Source organism: Oratosquilla oratoria, chromosome 27 (assembly GCF_046742065.1).
Source record: "Oratosquilla oratoria isolate Oo_2021 chromosome 27, ASM4674206v1, whole genome shotgun sequence".
NCBI classification, from domain to species: domain Eukaryota; kingdom Metazoa; phylum Arthropoda; class Malacostraca; order Stomatopoda; family Squillidae; genus Oratosquilla; species Oratosquilla oratoria.
Genome location: NC_134803.1, coordinates 51456490 through 51478954, shown reverse-complemented (window position 1 = coordinate 51478954; position 22465 = coordinate 51456490). Strand labels below are relative to the sequence as shown.

At 35.8% G+C, this 22465-nt stretch overlaps 1 protein-coding gene across 4 annotated transcripts in view; it reads right to left on the bottom strand.

Moving 5' to 3' along the window:
* The window catches only part of MICAL-like (protein), a 63374-nt gene that overhangs the window by 10569 nt on the left and 30340 nt on the right, over positions 1 to 22465 (bottom strand). For 2 of the 4 annotated variants that reach the window (XM_076210688.1, XM_076210686.1), the window contains exons 5-8: positions 9002 to 9357; positions 1230 to 1319; positions 560 to 899; positions 40 to 278 (exon numbers count right to left, since the gene is read on the bottom strand). In XM_076210688.1, coding sequence (XP_076066803.1) covers positions 40 to 278; positions 560 to 899; positions 1230 to 1319; positions 9002 to 9357 — 1025 coding nt within the window. Of the gene's footprint in view, positions 1 to 39; positions 279 to 559; positions 900 to 1229; positions 1320 to 9001; positions 9358 to 21725; positions 21851 to 22465 lie in introns of those variants that run through there. The other 2 variants (XM_076210687.1, XM_076210690.1) reach the window with 2 other exon arrangements.

The following is a 22465-nucleotide window of genomic DNA, read 5'->3' as shown; positions in this document are numbered from 1 at the left end:
AGTGAGTGACACGGAACTAGACTCCCCCATGACACCTACCTTGATATTTCATCATTTGAGTAGCAATACTCTCATCCTCCTGTGCTTCACGAAGACGGTCCAATTCCAAGCAGTTGATTATTTCATCCCGCTGCTCTACAACCTTGACCAAACGAGCGATCAGTTCTTCCTCATGGGCAGTATCTTCTTCGGAACGTTCCTTGGGAGCCTTGAGCATCAGACATCGGATCTGGTACTCAAGTTCTGCATATTCTTCCTCCAGGCGTTTTTCACGCTTGCTGTTGGGAAGAATTAGAGGCTAATCTCTACAAAAACATCCTTGGAACTAAAGGTAAATGAAACGAAAGAAACATCTTCTGCTAGACAGTACAGATTTATGTTTTAAATGAAGAATTATTATACTGTCTAGCAATTATTATCAAAGGTAAGATCAAACCAACTAAAAAAGATTTGTTAGTATCCTTGAAACTTGTAGATTTTATCTTATGAGGAATATACTTCATAGTATTTCTTGTACAAAAACAAAACTATCCTATCAAGAAAACCAAACACTACTTACAGATACATAAGCTCTGTTTGACGTCTAAACAATTCGTTCTTTTCATTGACCAGCTCAAAGAGTTGCAAGATCATATCTTCCACTTCAATACTGTTGGGTCCGCTACTGTTGTCCGGTTCATTGTTTTTGTCTTCTGTCCGTTCTCGTATGGCCTGTTCCAACAGCACGCCTTGTCTCTCCAGGCCTGTCTGCTGTACTTCAATGTCGTGCAGTTCAGTCTGAATTGCTCGCATGGGTAACTTCTTTATGTTGCGCTTCTGGGGAACAGGTCTCAGAGGTGCTGGTCCCTTTTTACGTCTCCATTCACCCATCTCACTCTTGTTGGTCTTTGTTGGAACACCTGATTACACAAAAAAATAAATAAGAATAATGAAAAGTTTTCATAATAAGCTTATGGCTACAACTGGGTGTGATGAAGGTTTATTGTGAAATTAGGTTGTCAACAAAATAAAATGCTAGACTGATGTCCTTTGATCTGCACAGTGAAAGCACGGCACAAAGTGTAAGCATAATCCAAACTACAAATAAGCAGAAAAAGTGCAATAACTGTGAAAGAGTAAGCCCTGTACATATTGACATGATATACACACAAACACACACATGCACCAGGGTCCAGCCACAAGCACAAAGAGACACTTGGGTGTGGTGAGTGGCCAGTGTGCGGGCCTACCTTGGTGGGGAGTGGATGAACCAGAGTCTTGACTGTTCATTTTGTTGCGGTTGTTGCGTTCCTTCTGCAGTTTGCAACTCAGCACTTCATCTGCGGGGTGCCAAGTGTTAGTGCAAGCACAAGCAGACAAGCCACAGTGCTTCATCCAGTCCAGCAATTCCCTATCTGCCCAAACTATTGTATCAATCCGATCATTCAATCCAACAAATACAGTAATCCCTCCCATATCTGGTGCACAGTGTCAGATATTGGAAGTATCTGGATATGTAGGATAAATATATAAGAGTGATACAAAGGTTTCTCAACTTAATGGATTTTTTATTTAGTGGATTAAAAATGTTGTAGGATACTTTGGTAGGTTGTTGTAGATGTCTGAGCAGAGTGCAGCTGGAGTTGTTTTCATGAGTTTGTTGGGCTGTGTTTGTGTAATGTGAGAGCTGGGTAGATTCGAGGGCTCTTGCATAGGACAATGAACTTATCATTCTCATGTGCTGCTTTATGAGCAGGATTTTGTTTTTTGAGTGTATATGTTCTATTGTTGTTTTGGTGCAAGCAGTTATTAATCTTGAGACTTTATTTTCTATTTCTTATAATTGTCTTTCTTTTATCAATTGTTGGATATTTGCTTTTTCTATCTGCCTTTGCTGTAGTCTTTTGTGTGAAATTCATGTACGTATCAAATTCAAGGCTAAAGGTGTTCAGTGGGAGGGGGGCCCTTTAATTTTGACCACTGGGTACTACTTTGATTCATGCTAGTCAGGGGTACACAACATTACTGAGGACTTGAGGGGAAGAAGACATTATATATCTGCCATAATTCTGGCTCTTTCATGTAAAATTGAGTATTTTTAGATGTTAATTTGTAGTTGCAGTGCTGGGGAAGTGACCTTCTCTGAATCCATGTTGATTTGAAGAAGTTGGTATGTGTGTTCTAATACTATCCAGGATCAATCTTTCCATTTGTTTAGATATAACAAAAAGGGGAGAGATTGGTTTGTAGGATGCTGAAGTCTATCATAATTCATAACTATAAGGTATTCTGTGTCTTCTGTGTGGTACTTGTACTTAGGCTGGTATCTGTTGCTAGACCAATTCTGAGTTGGTACTGATTTAGTGCTGGGTAATGACTTGAATGTGGGTATGCCAGTGCAATTCTTCCTTTACAAGCAAAATAAATAAAATTAAACTTATATCTTCATGCATCTTTTTTCCCGTTTATATGGTGGCAAGGTCCAGGTAATGGTGCACATGATACAGAAAGGATTACTGTATTTAAAACTATCTCAATTATACTAAGTGGCAAAATTAATCATTTTAACAAGTATATATATGCATGTGTACACACACATATACATACATATGGGCCACTGATAGGTGTTTACATATTGTGGTTCTGCACAACATCCTTTAAAAAGAACAATTTAACTGCCAATCTCCAAAAACCAATCAACAAACAACAACTGGAGATGCAGTCATTAAGGACTGACACTCTCTTTCAATATACAAGATTTCTCCTTTTATGCTCTTCCAATACTTTTTACACAAGGTGGGCTAACACCTAAGAGAGATAGCTTTAATCCCTTACCTATGGTGATGTTTCCTTAGAGGAATAATATTATATGACAGGAGTCAATAAAAATGTGTATTTGGCTTCATCATGCTGAATAATTACATTATACAAACATACATACACACAAAGATATATACATATACATATATATATATATATATATATATATATATATATACACACACACACACACATATACATATACATATATCTTTATTCAACCACAAACAACTTTTAATTCCATGCCATCGCAATCGAGACTGAAGAATCGCTCGATGGAGACATTTTGTTGGAAATTGAAACATGGACGAGCCGAGGATTCGAACCCAGCTAACCCATAACAAAGTTACAGTGACTTAAACCAATGCGCTATCAAGAGAGAAACAAAATGTCTCCATCGAATGATTCTTCAGTCTCGATTGCGATGGCATGGAATTAAAAGTTGTTTGTGGTTGAATAAAGATATCAATTGATCGCTGGGAACCATTCAGTGTAGATGTACATATACATATATATATATATATATATATATCAGAGCTGGGCACTTCCGATTGTTTGTCCGACCATCCAATCTTCAGATCTGATCGAAAGAGCAATTGGTGATTGGATTGCAAAGATCAGATCATCTTTGTGAGAGGTCATTGGAACGTGGAGTTTGGAAGTTGGAACTTCACAAACTAACTTCCAATCACAGATCATATGAAAAAATATCAAGTGATTAACCTACTTTTATTATCATGACAATAACATACTGTCATAATAACCGTTATACTGTATTTAAAAGCTTGGGATTCTTTTTTCATAATGGTCATTGGTCTATGTTGTCATGGCAACAACTGACTGTGGACATTTTTAAACCTCATGTCTTTCAAATATTTTGATACACATTGCTAAATAGTTTAATTAGTGTCTTTACTTATAATATCAAATTATATTTATTATAATTATTGAGTTAGCCTGCAAGATTTTAACAATAGTTATTGATAACTTTAATTGTTACTTTGGAAATTAGATTTATTATCTGACAATTTTTCTGAGTCAGCAGGGGTTTTTTTTTTTAGTCATGTGGCATGGGTTTGTGAGCCAAATCTAATCTCTGAGGGAGAGAAGCAACAGATTAATAAACTGATTAAATGAACTGACAATTGAGTTATTAATGTATCTGATTATAATAATTAAATTTTATTAAATTAATCATATATTTAATTGCTCTGAATAATGTGTAATCAGCATGAACTGTGTGACAAGTAATATAACAAGTTAATGTTGAGTTGTCAATTAATAACTTTATTCCCCTTGTGAGCAAGGCCAGAAACTTCGAAAACTTGATATTTATGAAGGGGAATATGGATATCATGCAGTGGCATATGACATCCCTCAAACTCCAAGAGGAGGAGGCGTGATTTTCACATTTTTCAGCGACTTTCTTTCTTTATGATTTTTTTCAACATACAATATTTTTATTATTTCATAACTTCAAATAATGGTTTATTACTTATCATTCTTGTTTTATTTATTAATACTTATTATTTGGTAGTTAAAAGTTATATTTGAAATCATCATTTAAATAAAAATAGCCTACAATAGGTGTTTGTTGTAATTATTTATAAATAATAATAATAATAATTATTATTATTATAAGTTTTAATGACTGGATGATTGGAATCAAGTGAGTGGAACAGCAGTACTTAAAAAATTATCAGATGATCAGGAATGGATCAGTTGTCCAAAGTAATCAGATGATCGGTGATCAGGATAGTAAAAAAGTGATCAGTGCCCACCACTGATATATATATATATTATATATATATATATATATATATATATATATATTTTATATATATATATATATATATATATATATATATATAAATATATATATATATATATATATATATATATATATATATATATATATATATATATATATATATATATATATATATATATATAAATAAATATATATATATATATAAATATATATATATATATAATAATATATATTAGCTGAAAATAAAATAATAAATAAATAAAATATAAATAATATATATATATAAATTAATATATATATATATATATATTATTTTGGAAGCTAGCATAATACAAAAATTACTCCATTTCAGGAATGTATAAAGCCTGACACTTTGCATTAATTTTTAAAGCAACCATTCAGGAACTTTCTTGACCACCAATACTTACACTATAACAACAATCTGCAAAAGCATATAATAAAGGGAAAGAGCTTGAAATCATGCTACACTTTATATACTTTCACTACAGTGAACTCATAAAGTACAAAAAATCAAAAGATAAATAAATAAATAAATGAAATAGATAAACCAAATCTATATGAACAATGTCGTTGATCACAGATGAAATGCACCTAAAAATAATCACAGTGATGAAAGGGTAATTGCGGTGGTGTTCTTGGGAAAAGCAGCTTTGTAGCTTTCATTGGATGCACATACCTACTATAAATACAGGAAAGAAGTGGCTTAATGTGGGAATTAATCTAGTACACATATATATAGGAGTAGGATAATGTAGGGGCAAGTCGTATATTGGAGTGACACATACAGTTGCTCCTGAGGGAAAAATATCGCTCTTATGATGATATCACATTTTCTGAGGAAGATCAAGATGCTCACAACACTACCATTTTCATTTAGCACCTACTCCCTTGTTGTGGTTACCCAATAATACATACATATACCAAAGGCTTCTTCCCCCTTACAAGGGAGGTAGCCAAAAAACAAAGGCATAAAATCCACTCCCACCCATTTCATCCCCATCTACTCCACTCCCATCCACTTCCCTCCCTCCCTCTTATCTTGGCTCCTCCTGGATGACGGGTCATCCCTGCATCTCTCCCACTGCCCTGGGTCAGAAGCAGTGTAGCAAGACACAGCACATCCACACCAACGCTGCTTCATTAAATCGGCGACCACCCCCTCTCCGTCCCATCATGCAGAAATGGAGAAGACGGGGAGAAATCCCTTCGGGCTCCATCAATTTATTTTTCACGCATACTCCCTCACCCTCCATCCCCCACCCACTCCCCCTCATGCATCACAGCATCATCCATACACAACCTTTCTCCATGAACCCATATCTTCTGTCTTCTCCTTCCTTCCTTAACAGACATTCCCCTCTTTCCCAATGCCCTTTTTACCTCACCCATCCATCTCATCCTTGGTTCCCCCCTCATGTTCACTCCTACCTCTGCCTTCCACACCTCTTTTACTAATCTTTCTTCATTCATTTTTTCCATGTGTCCAAACCATACCAATACTTTTTCATCAACCCTATCTCCCAACTCCCTTTCCACCCATGATCTCATCCTCACCTCCTTGTTTCTCACTCTATCCAGCCTAGCAACCCATATCATACTTCTCAGGCACCACACCTCATCTCACATACATTCAAACTCCTCCTCTCTTCCTCCCTCATGTTCCACATTTCTGCCCCTTTTACCTTTTCTCCTCTATTTGATTTGCCTCCTCTTCCTCTCTTAATTTCTTTCCAAAACACCTTTTTATTACTTTCAAAATTTTCTGTCATATTTTTACCCAATTTCACATTTGCTCTCCTGTTTGTCTCCTTTATCTTATTCCACGAAATAATATTTTTGTTTTTTTGAAGGTTTGATGTAATTTTTTGGGTTACTAATGTAGTGAATGGGAGTGGAATATGTGGGTATGAAATGGGGGTGGGAATGGATTTATGCCTTTGGCTACCTCCCTTGTAAGGGGTAAAAAGCCTTTGGTATATATATATATATACTAATGTAGTGTTCCATGATTGTTAATATGTTGTGATTCATTTGGTTTACATTTGAATAGTGAGAATAGCCATATTAATTTGGTCCTGAGTGATAACAGTGGCCAAACAAACAAAAATGGCTCCTTGAGGTGTGAAGGAAGAAATGTTTTTTGTCGGGTGCCATACGTACAAAGGCAACCCATACAGGTGAATTTTGGATGTGCTATTTTTTATTCTATATATGCTTTTTTTTGCAAAATAAGTGATAAGAGATTACAAAAAGTGTTTATCTGTTGAAATAATGATGAAATAACATATCACAAAGATGGTGCCTTAGAAATCAATGAAAGGTTTTCTTTCTTTGATTTCTTCAAACATATGTTGTTAAGTTCAGTGATGCAATATGAGGTGTCAATTAATTGTTCATATTCTATCACACTCAGTATGGATTGTCCCCATATAGGGGGCAAACTGGTGCAAAATAAAAAGTATTATCAAATCCTCAAAAAACATGTGCCCTAACTGAAAAACCTTGAGGTGGATGCCATACTTGGAATCCACCTCATTGTGATATCTCTCACCTCATAAACTGAATTTTAAGAAATATTTTTCCACTAATAGTACGACTTGCCCTGACATTACCCTACACTTTCATGGTATGAGGGCTAGCAGGAGAAACGTAACAAAGGAAGGGTTGGAATAAATCCCATATAAGGGAAGACCTGAATAACTGGATCTGCCATCATTACGAGAAAGAAGAGAAAGAGGTGATATGATCACAGTGTTCAGATAAATGAAGGGAGTGAGCAAAATTGATAGAAATTGCTTGGTTTTGGGTAGGAGGTTGTCATTGAGGACACAGGAAAATTTTAAAATAAAGACCAAAATCACATGCCTGCTGGATATGAAAAAAAATAGTCCTCAAAATAGATACGTCAACTATTGGAACTGCCTAGAAGGTGATATTGCCCAAACTAAAACCGTAAGTGAATTTAAAGCTAGGTATCAATATAATTGGCAAAAAGAGACAGGACCCCACGAGCCTAGCTCCTTTCCTGTATACCAAAATTATGTTAACTAATATATAATTAGACAAAAATATACAAAATAGCTTCTTTTTTAATCAGCAAAATTTCTAAGAGGATTTCAAGGCCTGTGTTTGATTCATAAATATACAAATCTCTCAATATGACTTTTTCTTTCCGTAAAGACGGGGCAGATTGTTTCGAGTCCACTTTTCTCATTTAACCCCTTTTTACTAACTAACGGTACTTTAAATTATTTCATCTCAAACTGCAAAATGTGAATTTGATAATTCTCCCTCTTAACTTCATCATGGTGGCCTGCTTCACATATTTCATTCTGGTTAACTACAACATTTTACTCTCGAGTTTATTCTCTAGGTAACTAAAATAATATGGCATTAGTCATAACAAACTCTGAAGTATGTCACCATGACAACAAGGCTGTGGAACTATATTTTTTTACGTTACTAAAGTTGGGGGTACATTTCCCACCGTCCTTTTCTTTTTGTTTAAAAAATGAATTAATGAAAAGATCCAGCAGGATGAGAATAAAAGGGTTGAGAAAAAGAAAGAAAAGACTGGAAGCCTGCAGTATCACAGTGGCTGTCAATGGGCCTTGGGACCTCCCTTAGAGCTCTCCAAGAAGAAATTTTGAACTGATCTTTATGATGTACTAGTGTGGGACTGTTTCTATGTCACTGGTTTGTAGTAGTAGGAGAGTAGTCACTGTTTGTCAGCTCTCTATATGTGAAAAGACCTTGTGCCCAGTTTGAAGAGTGTCATCCCCTCAGGACTGCACCTCCAGATGGTGCAGATATTGAAGGATTTTGATGACATACATCTCATAGGACCACTTCATGGTGGTACCTGTTGTTGGCTACCAAATCTGAAGTACAATGGGAGCCAGTACATGATGTTCAACTCTATCTGAAGGTGCAGTAACCAGTCTCTGAACTCGGTTCAAGATCTATCAGGTTTGAGTATCTTTAATCCACTTTTTCATATTCAGAGAACTGACAACTGGCAATTACCCCTCCTCTTCCTGCTACCATTCAGTGACTTAAGACCCACACTAATACAATGTGGACAACAGTCCAATGTTTCTTCCTAGATAGATCTATGGGTGGGTCCAAAGGCCACTGCCGACTACTGAAGAGTTGTGCAATACTCAGAGAAACTAGTAGTAATAATCATTGATGTAGCATGATTCAGAGGATGTAACTAGAAATGTGACCCTTAGCTTAGTATCAAAATATGTTATCGATGTGCAGATGCCATTGTTGTAACCATGTAAACATTTGGAGAGAGAGAGAGAGAGAGAGAGAGAGAGAGAGAGAGAGAGAATCAACTTAGTTTATAATTAATCATCAAAAGCAGGGATTCTGTCATCAAACAGTGGCATGCACTTGATATACCTTGGTGTGCAGAAGGGCGGGATGGAAGACTCTCTGCACCAAGGCTGCAGACTGAAGCACTGTCTGTGGTAATACTGGCAGTATCGCAGGTGGAGGTTGGAGAGGCACGGCCAAGCTGGGGCGAGGTTCCACATCCTGGTGGCACTGGTGCAGGACGTATCTTTTTCTTCAAGCGCACTGTACCTGCTGCGGAGCCACTGTGAGTACTTTTCGGGGTGCCTTGTGGAGACACTTTTTGTGGACTCCCTGCTGGAGAGGGAGTCGGGATAGCATCCTTTGGATGCGGAGGCTTGGGAGGCGGTACTTTCTGTTTGCTTTGAATGTCATGTTCACTCTTGGCTAATGTGGCTAGAGTACTGCAATGAGGAAATCAAGCCTGATAAGTACAAAAAATTGCATATAAATACTATACTGCAACAGCAGCATTTGTAAGATATCACTGAGAACACACAAACCTGGAACATTTCTTGCCAAAAGTGTCAATCTGCTTTGTCACTATAACCCATTGTAACTGGCTAGATGTTCCTTGCAAACCACACATATTTTAAGGCACTAATATACTTTTTGGTACTAATAATACTTTTTGGCACTAATATTGGTGAGTGATAAAATGTCCTAATTTTGGCTATAGTACCTATTTAGTTTGCCAGGGACCACCAGCCAATAAACTAAGTATAACTGGTTCACATGATGCCAATAATACACTTCTCTTTTGTTGAAAATTTTATATATTGGCAACAAGATACATCTGGCATTTAAGGTACCAAATACTCTTCATAACAATACTGAAGTAATAAAGGATACCTGCAATGGTGTATTATACTAGCTCTGTGACACACAGGCCTGAAGTTGTACCACTCAAGATTCATTTCAATTGGAATTATACAGAAGGTATGTAGCAAAATAACAATAATACATCTTTACATGAAGTGGTGTATTCAAGTGCGTGTTGTCCTAGGTGTATTTACTTAGCTGTTATATAACTTACAGGACAAGAACTATATATGCAATGTCTCATCACTGTATTCATCAGTAAAACATGGCTTTAAATAAATTTGATATCTTTTAATTGAACTATTTCCTCATCTAGGCCATGAGCATCTGATATCTTTTTTAAGTCCTCCCTTCCTCTCACAAAAATGGCTATATAGCTAAATGAAGAGAAAATGGCTTGTAATGGTTGTGTGATGTTGGATGAATGGCTAAAATGATATAAGTACAAAAGAACATAAGAAAGGAGGAGAGTGCAAGATACTATGTGCAAAATATTCAACCTGAAGTGTTCTCTATGAAAAAGATAAAATCTTCCCACAGCCCTAAGAGTCTGCATCTTCCTTCTTTGGCTACTGCCATGAGTGAGAAGTACCACAGGGAGCCTTTCACCTATCCAGTTATTATATATAACTGATATGATGAATGGAAAACATAGTTATGCAAACTTATTTGCAGATGGTACCAAGATCATGGAATGAAAAACAAAGAGGATTGCAAACTGCTCCAGGAAATCCTAGACAAGGAGTCAAAAATTAATTTCAATACAAATAAAGATAAAAGTCTTAGAATCACGCCAAAGAAAAAATAGACAAGAAAACATAAAATGGTGAATGAATTAAGAGTAAAGGCAATGGAGAAAAAATGTATTCTAATCAGGGATGATCTATTGCAAGGAAGTCATATAAAGAACATAACTTAAAACACTTGTAAATTACTGATGAATATAAGGGTGATATTTCACTAAATGGAAGAGGAAACGAGGAAAAAAAATAGTGAAATTCTGATTCATGGCAGACTGAAATATGCAGCAGTGGTGTATTCACCACACCTAAAGAATGATGTAAGAAAAACAGAGAATACAAAAGGTGGCAGCCAAGATGATCACCAGTCTGAATGATAACTCAAATGAAAAAAGACTGAGAAAACTGGGACCTCCCATGCTGGAGGAGTAAAGAGAGAACATAACATAACATAAGAATAAAGGAGACTGCAAGAGACCATAAGGCCTACACTAAGCAGCTCCGTATCCATCATCACCTGTCATCCCCATCCATAAAATTGTCTAATAGTTTTTTAAAACAACTGATAGTTTCAGCGCTTACTACATGGTTACTAAGTTTATTCCATTCATCAACCACCCTATTAGTAAACCAATTCTTGCTCTGTTAGCTTTATTTCTGGTGCTAATGCACTGCTTCCTGGTTTTAAGGTCTGGACTCACTAGAACTCCCAAGTCCCTCTCGCACTCAGATTTTTCTAAAAATGTGTTATCTAAGTTGTATCTATTTTCGGGTTCGTGTAGCCCTACGTTTAACATGCTACACTTAGAGATATTGAAGTTCATTTGCCATTTCACCGACCATGTTAACAATTTATTAAGATCATCCTGCAGAATCTGGGCGTCGTCTCCTGACCTAATTAGGCATCCTATTTTAGTGTCGTCCACAAACTTACTAACATCACTATTTATCCCATCGTCTAAGTCATTTATGTACATAATGAACAACAACGAGGGACCCAAAACCAAGCCCTGGGGGACCCCACTAGTAACATTGCCCCACCTAGATTTAATTCCATTTATGGTGACCCACTGTTTTCTGTTACTAATCCAAGCCTAATCCATTCTAACACTTTTCCTCCTATGCCATGGGCTTTGATATTATTTAGTAGTCCCTGGTGTGGCACCTTGTCGAACACTTTGCTAAAGTCAAGGTGAATAACATCGTAATTTTCATTGTTATTTGACCCCTTATCTACTTTAATGTAAAAGGGTAGAAGATTAGTCACACATGACTTTCCTTTGGAGAAACCATGCTGTGAATCACAAATTAAATCATGCCCTTCGATGTGTTCTCCGAGTCTATTTACTATTATTGATTCAAGCATTTTTCCTATAACCAATGTCAAACTGATTGGCCTGTAATTGCATATAGACAATCTATCTCCCTTCTTAAAAACAGGAACAACGTTTGCCTGCCTCCAAGCAGTTGGAACAAAACCAGTGTCTACCGATTTATCGAATATTTCAGTTAACTGGTCGCAGATTTCAAATTTACACTCCTTAAGCATTCTTGGAAAAATTTCGTCTGGACCCGGAGATTTTGTAGCTTTAAGTCTGTCGATCTGCTTGACTACTTCTTCTTTACTAATGCTGATATTAGATTAACTACTTTCTTCATCCCCTCTGAAAATCGGATCGCAGTCAGGTACTTTATCTAACCTCTCATTAGTAAACACCAATAGAAAATAATTGTTAAACTCCTCACTCATTTTTTCCTCCAATTCTATCATGACATTTTCATCGTTTTTAATTGGTCCTATTCTTTCTTTATTTTTTGTTCTATAGAGGTGAAAGAAACCCTTTGGGTTGGATTTTACTTGACAGGCAACCTTGATTTCATAATTACGTTTCGCTGTACGTGTATTCCTTTTAACCAGCTTTGCCATTTTGTTATATCTTGATCTAAGGTGTGATTCCCCATTTTTTTTATTTTTACGTAAAGTCCTCTTTTCATTCTGATCTCATGTTTCAATCTGTCCGTCATTCATTTGGGAGTATTACTATTTTTCCATATTAACTTTAGGGGGATAAATGTATTTTTGTGCATTAATAATTAGATCAGTTAGATTGCTATACATTTCTTTTAAATCGCTGACCTGACTGTTGGGCAACATGATAGTGATATTTATGTATGAAGGTGGCAGTTGCCAGCAAGTCCATCGAAATAACACCGAATGTGAGGACGGAGCTTTTATTAGTATGATGTTTCCTTTGTTATTACATCTTTTTCAAGTACACAGTTGTGATACACATGACTGAGATTAAAAAAGAGGAATGGGGGAATGGGGGAGGGAGAGAGGGAGGGAGAGGAAGGGAGATAGGGAGGAGGGGAGGGGGGTCATTGAATACTAGGAAAGGTGAGGAGGTGGACCAAATGTCTGGGAACATGAAAGGTTAAGGATAAGATGCAATTGGCTGGGTGAAGAACATTAGCTCACAATCATGGAACAAAAGAAGAAAATAAGAAGTGTGAGCAACAACCTAAATTCTAAGCTATCCCTAGTTGCACTTACAAATCCCCTTTTTCCTCTCAAGGTTGTTATCGACCCTAAGTAGACAACTGCTCACCCTCCTTATTTTCTTTTTCCTTTTGTTCCTCAGTTGTGAGCTAATGTCCTTCAACCAGCCAACTGTTCCATCTTATCCTTAACCTTTCTTGTTCTCAGATGTTTGGTCCACCTTCTGTACCTTTCCTAGTATTCAGTGACCCCCTCCCTTCCTCTCCCTCTCTCCCTCCGCCAATTCCTCTTTTTTAACCTCGGTTACATGTATTACTACTATGTACTTGAAAAAGCTGTAACAAGTAAAACATCATACTTATAAAGGCTCCGTCCTCACATGGTGTTATTTCAATAGTGATATTTACATCAAAGAAAGGTATCGAAAAATGTACAGAGAGGATTTGCTGGTATGAGATGAATGATCAGCAAGAGGTTATAGTAAAAAGTTGAAAAATGCAAATTTGTTTGAAAGATGTTAGAAAGTATATCTTTCCACATGGAACAAGTTGGATGAAAATATAATTCAGGCCAACTATGTAAATTAATTTAAGGTAAAGTTTGATGAGTGGAGGAAAAGAGACAGCACCCCATAAGCATAGCTCCAACTCCATATAAGGTACTACAAGGGAGAAAGGGTGGTGGATGGGTATGTGGCTTTGACTTGGCTACCTCCCTTAAAAGGTTGAGACTCTTGGTATATGGATAGAAAACTGAGTAAATACAACTAAGTAAATATATGGAATTTCATCTTATTGACGATTGTTTTACTATATTCATGAGTGAAGTGGCTGGGTATCTGGAGTTCTTGAATACAAATGTATTTCAAAACCTACAGTATCAATTATAAATTTAGGGAAGTTTCGGCATGTATCAAATAACCCAAGTTTTGGTAGGTCATCAACTCAAAAGTTCTCTTCATGATGTAGTGTGCTTGAATAGTGACAACAATGTTCTTGATTACATCAAGTGTGTTGCAGTTGTGCATGTAGTGTGCATTAGTGTCAAAAGCTGTTTAAACAACATGTTTATTTCACATGATTTATTGTTCCCAAGATTTGTTCATATGTAGTGTTCTAATTAAATTAAATTGGTTTGTAAAGCAAGGCTGTAAAGGCAACAGATAAGTGTGAGGTAAAAAGCATAAATGCCATTTTCTCCCTTTTGTGAAAATTCCTGCAGATGCCCATGATCTATATTATTCCTTACACCAATTTTCTCCACCTCCTCAGTAATTCTAATATTGAGGGCATGACTGCTTCCTTGGATGCCAAGTCTTTTCACAAATATCAATGTTGACTAGACCTCAATGTCCACTAAACCTATCAATCCAGGCTGTCTCAACAGAAAAAAAAATTAATGCTCCCAATGTTACTGAAACTACTATTGGCACCTATATCACATGGGTTCTCATGCAGTGTAGCAATTGGAAGAGTGCCAATAAAGAAATTGAGAGTGACATTAACCTCTTCAGTACGGGCCAAAATCTCGTGGGCAGCATTAGCTGCCAGACGTACGATGTGTCGTAATAATACTCACATCATAAAATATAGTCACAGCTTATATCGATCATTCTCTCTTTCACCCGTGAATTTTGATAACCATAGAAAATGTGATGAAGACAGCTTAGAGAGTATGTCATTACGCAGGGGCAACTACAATAAATATAATCAAGACGCCGATATGGCAGCCTCGCGTATCCACTTGCTCCTCATGCCGCCTACGTATACGGCACCGTATGGAAGGGGTTAAAGAAATTTAAAGATATATGTGCCCCCAAAACACATTCTTGGAAAGAGAGTGACCATTCCAAAATGTTGGAAGACACAAGGCATACATTAAATGAAATACTGAAAGGAGGAAATTTAGTAATTATGGGTGACTTTAACTCTAAAGAAATATGTTGGGAGATGACAGTGAAATGTTGAGAGAACCTTTGTGAAAACATACTACTGGACATGACCATTGAATACACAATGACTCAATGGGTAAAAGAGAATACCAGATAGAGAAATAATGAAGAAATGTTGATATTAGATTTAATATTTACATGAGAGCCTAAAATTGAGGATAAAATGGAATGTTGAAGGTGGAAAAAGAAGTCATGGATCTAGTTCCGACTTTTTGAGTTTAACCTGACCAGTTTCCCTCAATGCTTCTTCAGAGGAATATCAAACTGAAGAAGCATAGAGCAAAACCAGTCAGGAATAAACTCAATAACTTGGAACTAGACTCGTGACTTCTTTTTCCACCTTTATCAACTTGTCACAATGTCCCAGCATAAAATGGAATACAAGACACCAATTGGGAAGAGTGATCACATACTACTTGAGCTGGAACTAAAAGAGGTAATATATCTGGAAACAAATGAGAAACACAGAAAAGGAAGACTGATGTACTGTATAACAAAACTGATTTGGGGAAACTAAAAAAATTCTTTCAAAAAGCGAGCTGGGAAAACTTCTTTGATGAAGAAACACTTGTGGAAGAGAAATGGACAATATTATAAGAAATCTATAATGGAGTGGATAAATACATACCAAAACAAAAACAGGAAAAGGTATACATTAAATGCTGGTACAACAAAAAATGTAGTGAGGCAAAAGATAGAAAAGACAAAGCTTGGAAAAGATGTAAAAAAATTAAGTGGCAAATATATATCAAACTAAGAAATGAATATGTAAAAATATGCAGGGAAGAAAAAAGAAACTATGAAAAAGACATAATAGACAAATGTAAGGATCAACCTAAATTATTCTACAGATATGTAAATGGTAAATTAAAAAATAAACAGGAAATAGTGAAACTACATCAAGGGAATATGGAATATATAGAAGATATAGAAATGGCTGAAATTATGAACAAACATTTCAAATCTGTATTCACAAATGAAAATACACACAATTGGGATGAATGAAGGGGAGAAAAATACCCACAATGAAAGAAATAATTGTGACACAGAAAGAAATACAGGACCAAATTGTGAACTTTGATGTCAGAAAATCACATGGCCTGGACAGAATTACAAACTGGACACTAAAAGAATGTATAGATGAACTAATGGACAAAACATATAATAGATGGCTCACTCTAAGAAAGAAAGGTACCACAAGACTGGAAAAATGACAATATCTAAATGGGGAGACAAGAAAGACCCAACAAACTATAGATCAGTCTCCCTTACAAGTACAATAGCTAAAATCTGTGAGAAAGTCATCAAAAGTAGATGATGGACTAAACATCTGGGAGAGAACAATATACTAAACCCAAAACAATTTGGTTTTAGACAGGGAAGATTATGTGCAACAAACTTGATTTGTTCTTATTCAAGGTTTAATAGATATAATGCAAGAGAGGGACAGATGGGCAGACTGCTTTCTTGGACTTACAAAAGGCATTTGATAAAGTACCACACAAAAAACTATTAAGAAAACTCAAAACAACAGGTGTACAAGGAAAATTACTGAAATGGATGGAAGATTTCTTGCATGGTAGAAAAATGAGTGGTGCTCAGAAATAAAAACTCAACCTGGGATGAAATGATAAGTGGAGTCCCACAGGGTTTAGTATTGGCTCCAATGTTTGCTATATGACATGAATGAAGGTGTAGAATGTTACATGAACTTTGCAGATGATGCAAAACTACTAAAGAAAGTATGGAAAAAGACTGAATTGCTGCAGAGAGACCTTGACAGTCAGGGAACAGAGTCAAAAGTGGGAAGTGAACTTCAACATTAAGAAATGTAGTATAATGGAATTTGGAAAAAGAAAAAAGAATATCAGGACAATATAAAATGAGTACAAAAGAAGCAAAGATAGTTCCGAAAAGGACCTAGGAGTAATTATCACCAAAGACATGTCCCCAGACAAGCATATAAAAAAAACAGTCAGAGAAATCCTACAATTTACTGAGTTCAATAAAGGTGTCTTTTAATTACTTGGATGAAGTAATGGTAAAAAAAATATATATATATTAGTCACACTGATAGGACCAAGATTGGAGTATGCTGTGACACTATGGCCAACCAGCACAAAAAATAATATAAGGAAAATATAAAGAACCCAAAAAGCAATGACAAAGATGGCACCAACACTTTCAAAATTGACATACAAACAAAGATTGTCTAAACTGGAACTACCAACCCTGGAACAATGAAAAGAAAGAGGCGATCTACTGGCCATTTACAGAAACATGAAAGGCATGAAAGTCCTTGACAGAAAAGTTTTGTTAAAGTGGGATAAAAGAAAAAGAAGGGGGGCATGAAAAGAATCTCAAAAAGGATATAGAAGAGATCTGGAGGAAAAAACAAAAAACAAACACTAAATGATGGATGTTTGGAACAAATTGGATGAAACAATGGAGTGTGCAAACACCATACAAGAATTTAAGAACAAACTAGATGTTGCAAGATACAGACAGGTTGGTACAAGCATAGCTCCCCTTCCCATATAATGCAACTAGGTAAATACAAGTGCTAGTCAACAATTGATATTCCAACCTAGAAATCACCATATTGTAAAGGCACAAATTAACAAATTAAGCAAACACCAGACAGACCCAATTTAGAAGGGCAAAACATAAATTTATTCTATAAATCCCTTTGCTTTGCTTTTTTTAGGCAAAGCAAATGTATTTATTGAATAAATTTTTCTTTAGTTGTGAATGTGCTGGGAAAGGGAGGGGTGGAGGTAGAATGTAGATTGAGTGAAGCAAATAAATGCCTTGGGGAATTAAAAAATGTAACGAGAAATAGATATTTGGGAATGGATGCTAAAAGGAGATTGTATGGAACATAAGAGATGAAGAGAGGAGATTGAATGTATTTACCTACCTAGTTGTATTTACCTAGTTGTAATATACGGGAGGGGAGCTATGCTCGTGGTGACCCATCTTTGTATCTCTCCAATCAAGTTTTATCTTAAAATCTTGTATATTGTTTGCACATACTGTTTTGTTTTCTAATTTGTTCCATGTATTAATTGCTCTGTTTTGGAAACTGTTCCTTTTCAATTTTTTTCTATAGCTATCTTTTTTCAGTTTTTTTCCGTGTCCTCTCATTTTACTGTTGTCCCACACTAACAGGTCGTTCCTGTCTAAAACTTCCATTCCTTTCATTATTCTGTAGATAGTTAGCAAATCTCCTCTTTCTCTTCTTTGTTCCAGTGTTGGTAGGTTCAGTTTGGATAGTCTTTGCTCATATGTTAGTTCGGCGAGAGTCGGTGCTAGTTTGGTTGTCGCTCTTTGTAATCTTTCTAGTTTCTTAATATTCTTTTTGGTGCTGGGTGTCCAAAGTGATACTGCGTACTCAAGTGTCTTATTAGTGTAGTTAGTATTTTCTTTATCATTTCTTCATCCATATAAGTAAATGCCACTTTGATTGACCTCAATAAGTTGTAGGTTTCTCTGAATATTTTATTTATATGCTTATCAGGTTTCATGTCCTTTCCAATCATCACTCCAAGATCTTTTTCAGAGTTTGCTTTTTTTATTTTTTCTTCTCCAATTCTGTATTCTTTTGATATTCTGTTTTTACTCTTTCCAAATTCCATTATACTGCATTTCTTTATATTAAATTTCACTTCCCACTTTTGAGTCCAATTCCATATCGTGTCCAGATCTTGTTGCAATGAGTTGCAGTCCTCTTCCTTTTTTACCTTTTTTAAGTAATTTTGCATCATCTGCAAAAAAATTCATATAGCACTCCACGCCTTCATTCATGTCATTAATGTATACGGCGAACATGATCGGGGCCAGTACCGATCCTTGCGGGACACCGCTTTTTACTTCTTCCCAGTTGGAGAATTTTTCTCTAATTACAACTCTCATTTTCCTCCCAATCAGGAAGTCTTCCATCCATTCCAATAATTTTCCTCTGATTCCACCCTTTGATTCTATCTTATTTATTAATTTCTTATGAGGTACCTTATTGAATGCCTTTTGCAGGTCTAGAAAAGCACAGTCCACCCATCCATCTCTTTCTTGTATTATGTCTACTAATCTTGAGTAAAAGCAGATCAGATTTGTTGTACATGATCTCCCTTGTCTGAATCCAAATTGATTTGGGTTCAGTATAGATTTTTCTTCCAGGTATTTAACCCATCTGTTTTTGACAACTCTTTCACAAATTTTTGCTATTGTGCTTGTTAGTGAGACCGGTCTGTAGTTAGATGGATCTTCTTTATCACCTCCCTTATAAATTGGTACAATGTTTGCCTTTTTCCAGTCCAATGGTACTTTTCCTTCTTTAAGTGAGGATTTAATTATATTATATATTTTGTCAGTTAATTCTTACATACTTCACTATCCAGTTTGCAATCCCGTCTGGGCCATGTGATTTTCTGACATCAAGGGTTTTAATTTGATCACTGATTTCTTTTTGTGTTACATTTATTTCTTTCATTGCTGGGGATAATTCTCTCTCTCTATCTACACTGTTAGGCGAGTTTTCTATTGTGAATACTGATCTGAAGTGGTTGTTCATAATTTCAGCCATTTCCAGTTCTTCTATATATTCCTTTTTATCTTGGCATAGTTTTCCTATTTCTTGTTTGTTTTTCAGTTTTCCATTTACATATTTGTAAAATAGTTTGGGTTCTTCCTTACATTTGTCTATTATCCTTTTTTCATAATTCCTCTTTTCATCTCTGCATATTTCTACATATTTGTTTCTTAGTTTGATGTACGTTTGCCATTTGCTTTGTTTCTTATCTCTTTTCCACTTTTTCCAAGCTTTGTCTCTTTTTTCCTTAGCTTCACTACATCTTTTGTTGTACCAGCTCTTTATGTATGCCTTTTCCATTTTTTGTTGTGGTACAAATTTGTTCACTCCTTTATTATAAATTTCTTTTAATATATTCCATTTTTCTTCTATCCCTGTATCTTCGTTTTGGAATTTTCCCCAGTTTGCATTGTGAAAGAATGTTTTAAGTTTCTCAAAGTTTGTTTTGTTATACATAGGTCTTCCAATTCTATGTTTATCATTTTTGCTTTGGTCCATTTGTTCTTTCAATTCCATTTCAATTAGTACGTGGTCACTTTTTCCTATCGGAGTTTTATGATCAATTTTTTCAATAATCTCAGGTTCTGTCGTAAGTATTAAGTCCAATTTTGAGGGTTCTTCATTTTCTCTGTATCTAGTATTTTCTTTAATCCACTGGGTCATTGTGTATTCAATGGTCAAGTCAAGGAGTACATTGCCCCAGAGTTTCTCTACCCCCTTCACTGTCATTTCTTCCCAGCATATTTCTTTTGAATTAAAGTCACCCATTAATTACTGTATTTCCTCCATCTTTCAGCGTTTCAATTAATTCATCTTTTGTATCTTCTAGTAACTCGGAATGATCCCTTTCTGTCCAGGCTTGTGTTTTAGGAGGTACATATACCACTGCAAATTTTCTTTTCTTCATTTGTTTACCTTCGACTTGTACTATAATTGATTCTACATTGTTTTTTCCTTCAGTTATTTTTGTTACACTCAAATCTTTCTTAGTCAATATTAGAACTCCTCCGCCCTGATTGTTCTTTCTATTCTTTGTCCAACAGTTGTATACACCTTGCCCCACAGTGTGGGGTGTTAGGGTGTACTTTAATTTGGTTTTTACAATTCCCATTATGTCTGGTTCTTCTGAGACTATATAATCATTTAGTTCATTTAATCCTGAGATTATTCCATCTATATTTGTATAAGCTATTTTTAGTTTCTTTTCTCCTCCTCCCCTTCTGTCTTCTTTGTTTCCATTTTCCCTATATATCTTTTTCTCATCCTCATGTCTATCACTCTCCAAAAAAAACTCCTCCTTTTCCTTTTCAGTTCTATTCTCATTCCTTTGATTCGCCTCATTCCTAAGTTCTTTTTCTTTCTCTTTTTCTTCCTCACTCATTTCTTTTTTTATCCAAATATTTTTGTACTGTTTGCTGTTTGATAATCTTATTGTTCTAGATAATATTTCTTCTGCGCTTGATTGCAATCTAAGTTTAACTTTTAGTGGTCTATACTGTTTATCTTTAGAGTACCTGCCCATTCTATGGGTTTCCTCGATTTCTCGGTCCCAGCCTAACTCATCTGTTTGTAACTCTTTTAGTATTTCTTTGGCAATCTCTTTTTCTTCCTTTTCCCTCTGATATCTTGGTACATTGTGCTTTTCTTTAATGCCATAGACTACTATACACCTTTTTCTATCCACTGTGTCCCTAACTAGGTTACTTTTCTATTTAATAATCTGAATTACAGTTTCTTTGGTATTATCTTTTACCTGTTGTTCCATTATTTTCTTTAGGGATATTTCTTGACTTTCCTGTTCAATTTTCCATCGTTTTTTTTATTTCCTGTAGGTCATTCCCCTTGATTTTTTCTTCCACCTTTTCAGTCACTTCCTTCATTTGACTTTTAATTTCTCGTTTCAGAGCCTCGTTCCTACTATTATCCTCACTTTTCAGCCTTTCATTATCACCCTAAAGCTGTTTTAATTCCCTATTGTTCTCTTCGTTAGCTTTTCTTAAGTTTGATACTTCCTGGTACATTATCTTGTATTTGCTTTTAAGCTCTAATAGTTCATCAACGATGTCATTTAAATCTCTATTCCTCATTATATTCCTGTATCTGGGTTCTCTATCCATATCTACTCTAAGTAATCCATTGCCTTCTCTTTCAAAATCGGAAAATCTACTTACGTCTAACCTTTGGTATTCTCTAGGTGTTGACGCGAAGCATGATTTTTTTTCTTACTACCACTAATGGTGTTTCGATTCTTGTTTCTTCCAGGCTTCTTTTAGTTGAGATGTTTGAGATGAGGTGCCTGAGAAGTATGATAGGCTAGAGTGAGAAACAAGGAGGTGAGGAGGAGAACAGGGGTGGAAAGGAAGTTGGGAGAGAGGGTTGATGAAAGAGTATTGGGATGGTTTGGACACATGGAAAGAATGAGTGCAGAAAGATTAGTAAAAGAGGTGTGGAAGGCAGAGGTAGAAGGAGTGTAAATGAGGGGGTAACCAAAGATGAGATGGAAACCTCCTGATTAAGGATGGGAGGGCTTTAAGAGGTCATGGAAGTAAATTAAGAAAGATCATATGATGAAAGGATGTAAAGAAATACATTTTTCTATTTAGATGTATGGAATAGCTTAGAGGGTGATATAGCTCAAGTTCAAATCTAGCAATGGCTCAAAACATCATGATTTCTCTCATGATATCATTCTTCATATTGGTATTGCTAAATCAAGACAATGCTGTTGCTGAAATCATCATCATTTATCGAGTTTTCAGAGGTCTTTGTTTTGTGAAGTTAGGATGAAAAAAAGTATTATCAAATGTTGGCTGGGATTTGCAGAACGCTCGATGAATCTGGTAGATGCATTCTTGGAGACAACGTGTATTACGATTTTCGCATAAAATAAAGCTGATTTTCCCCCATGATA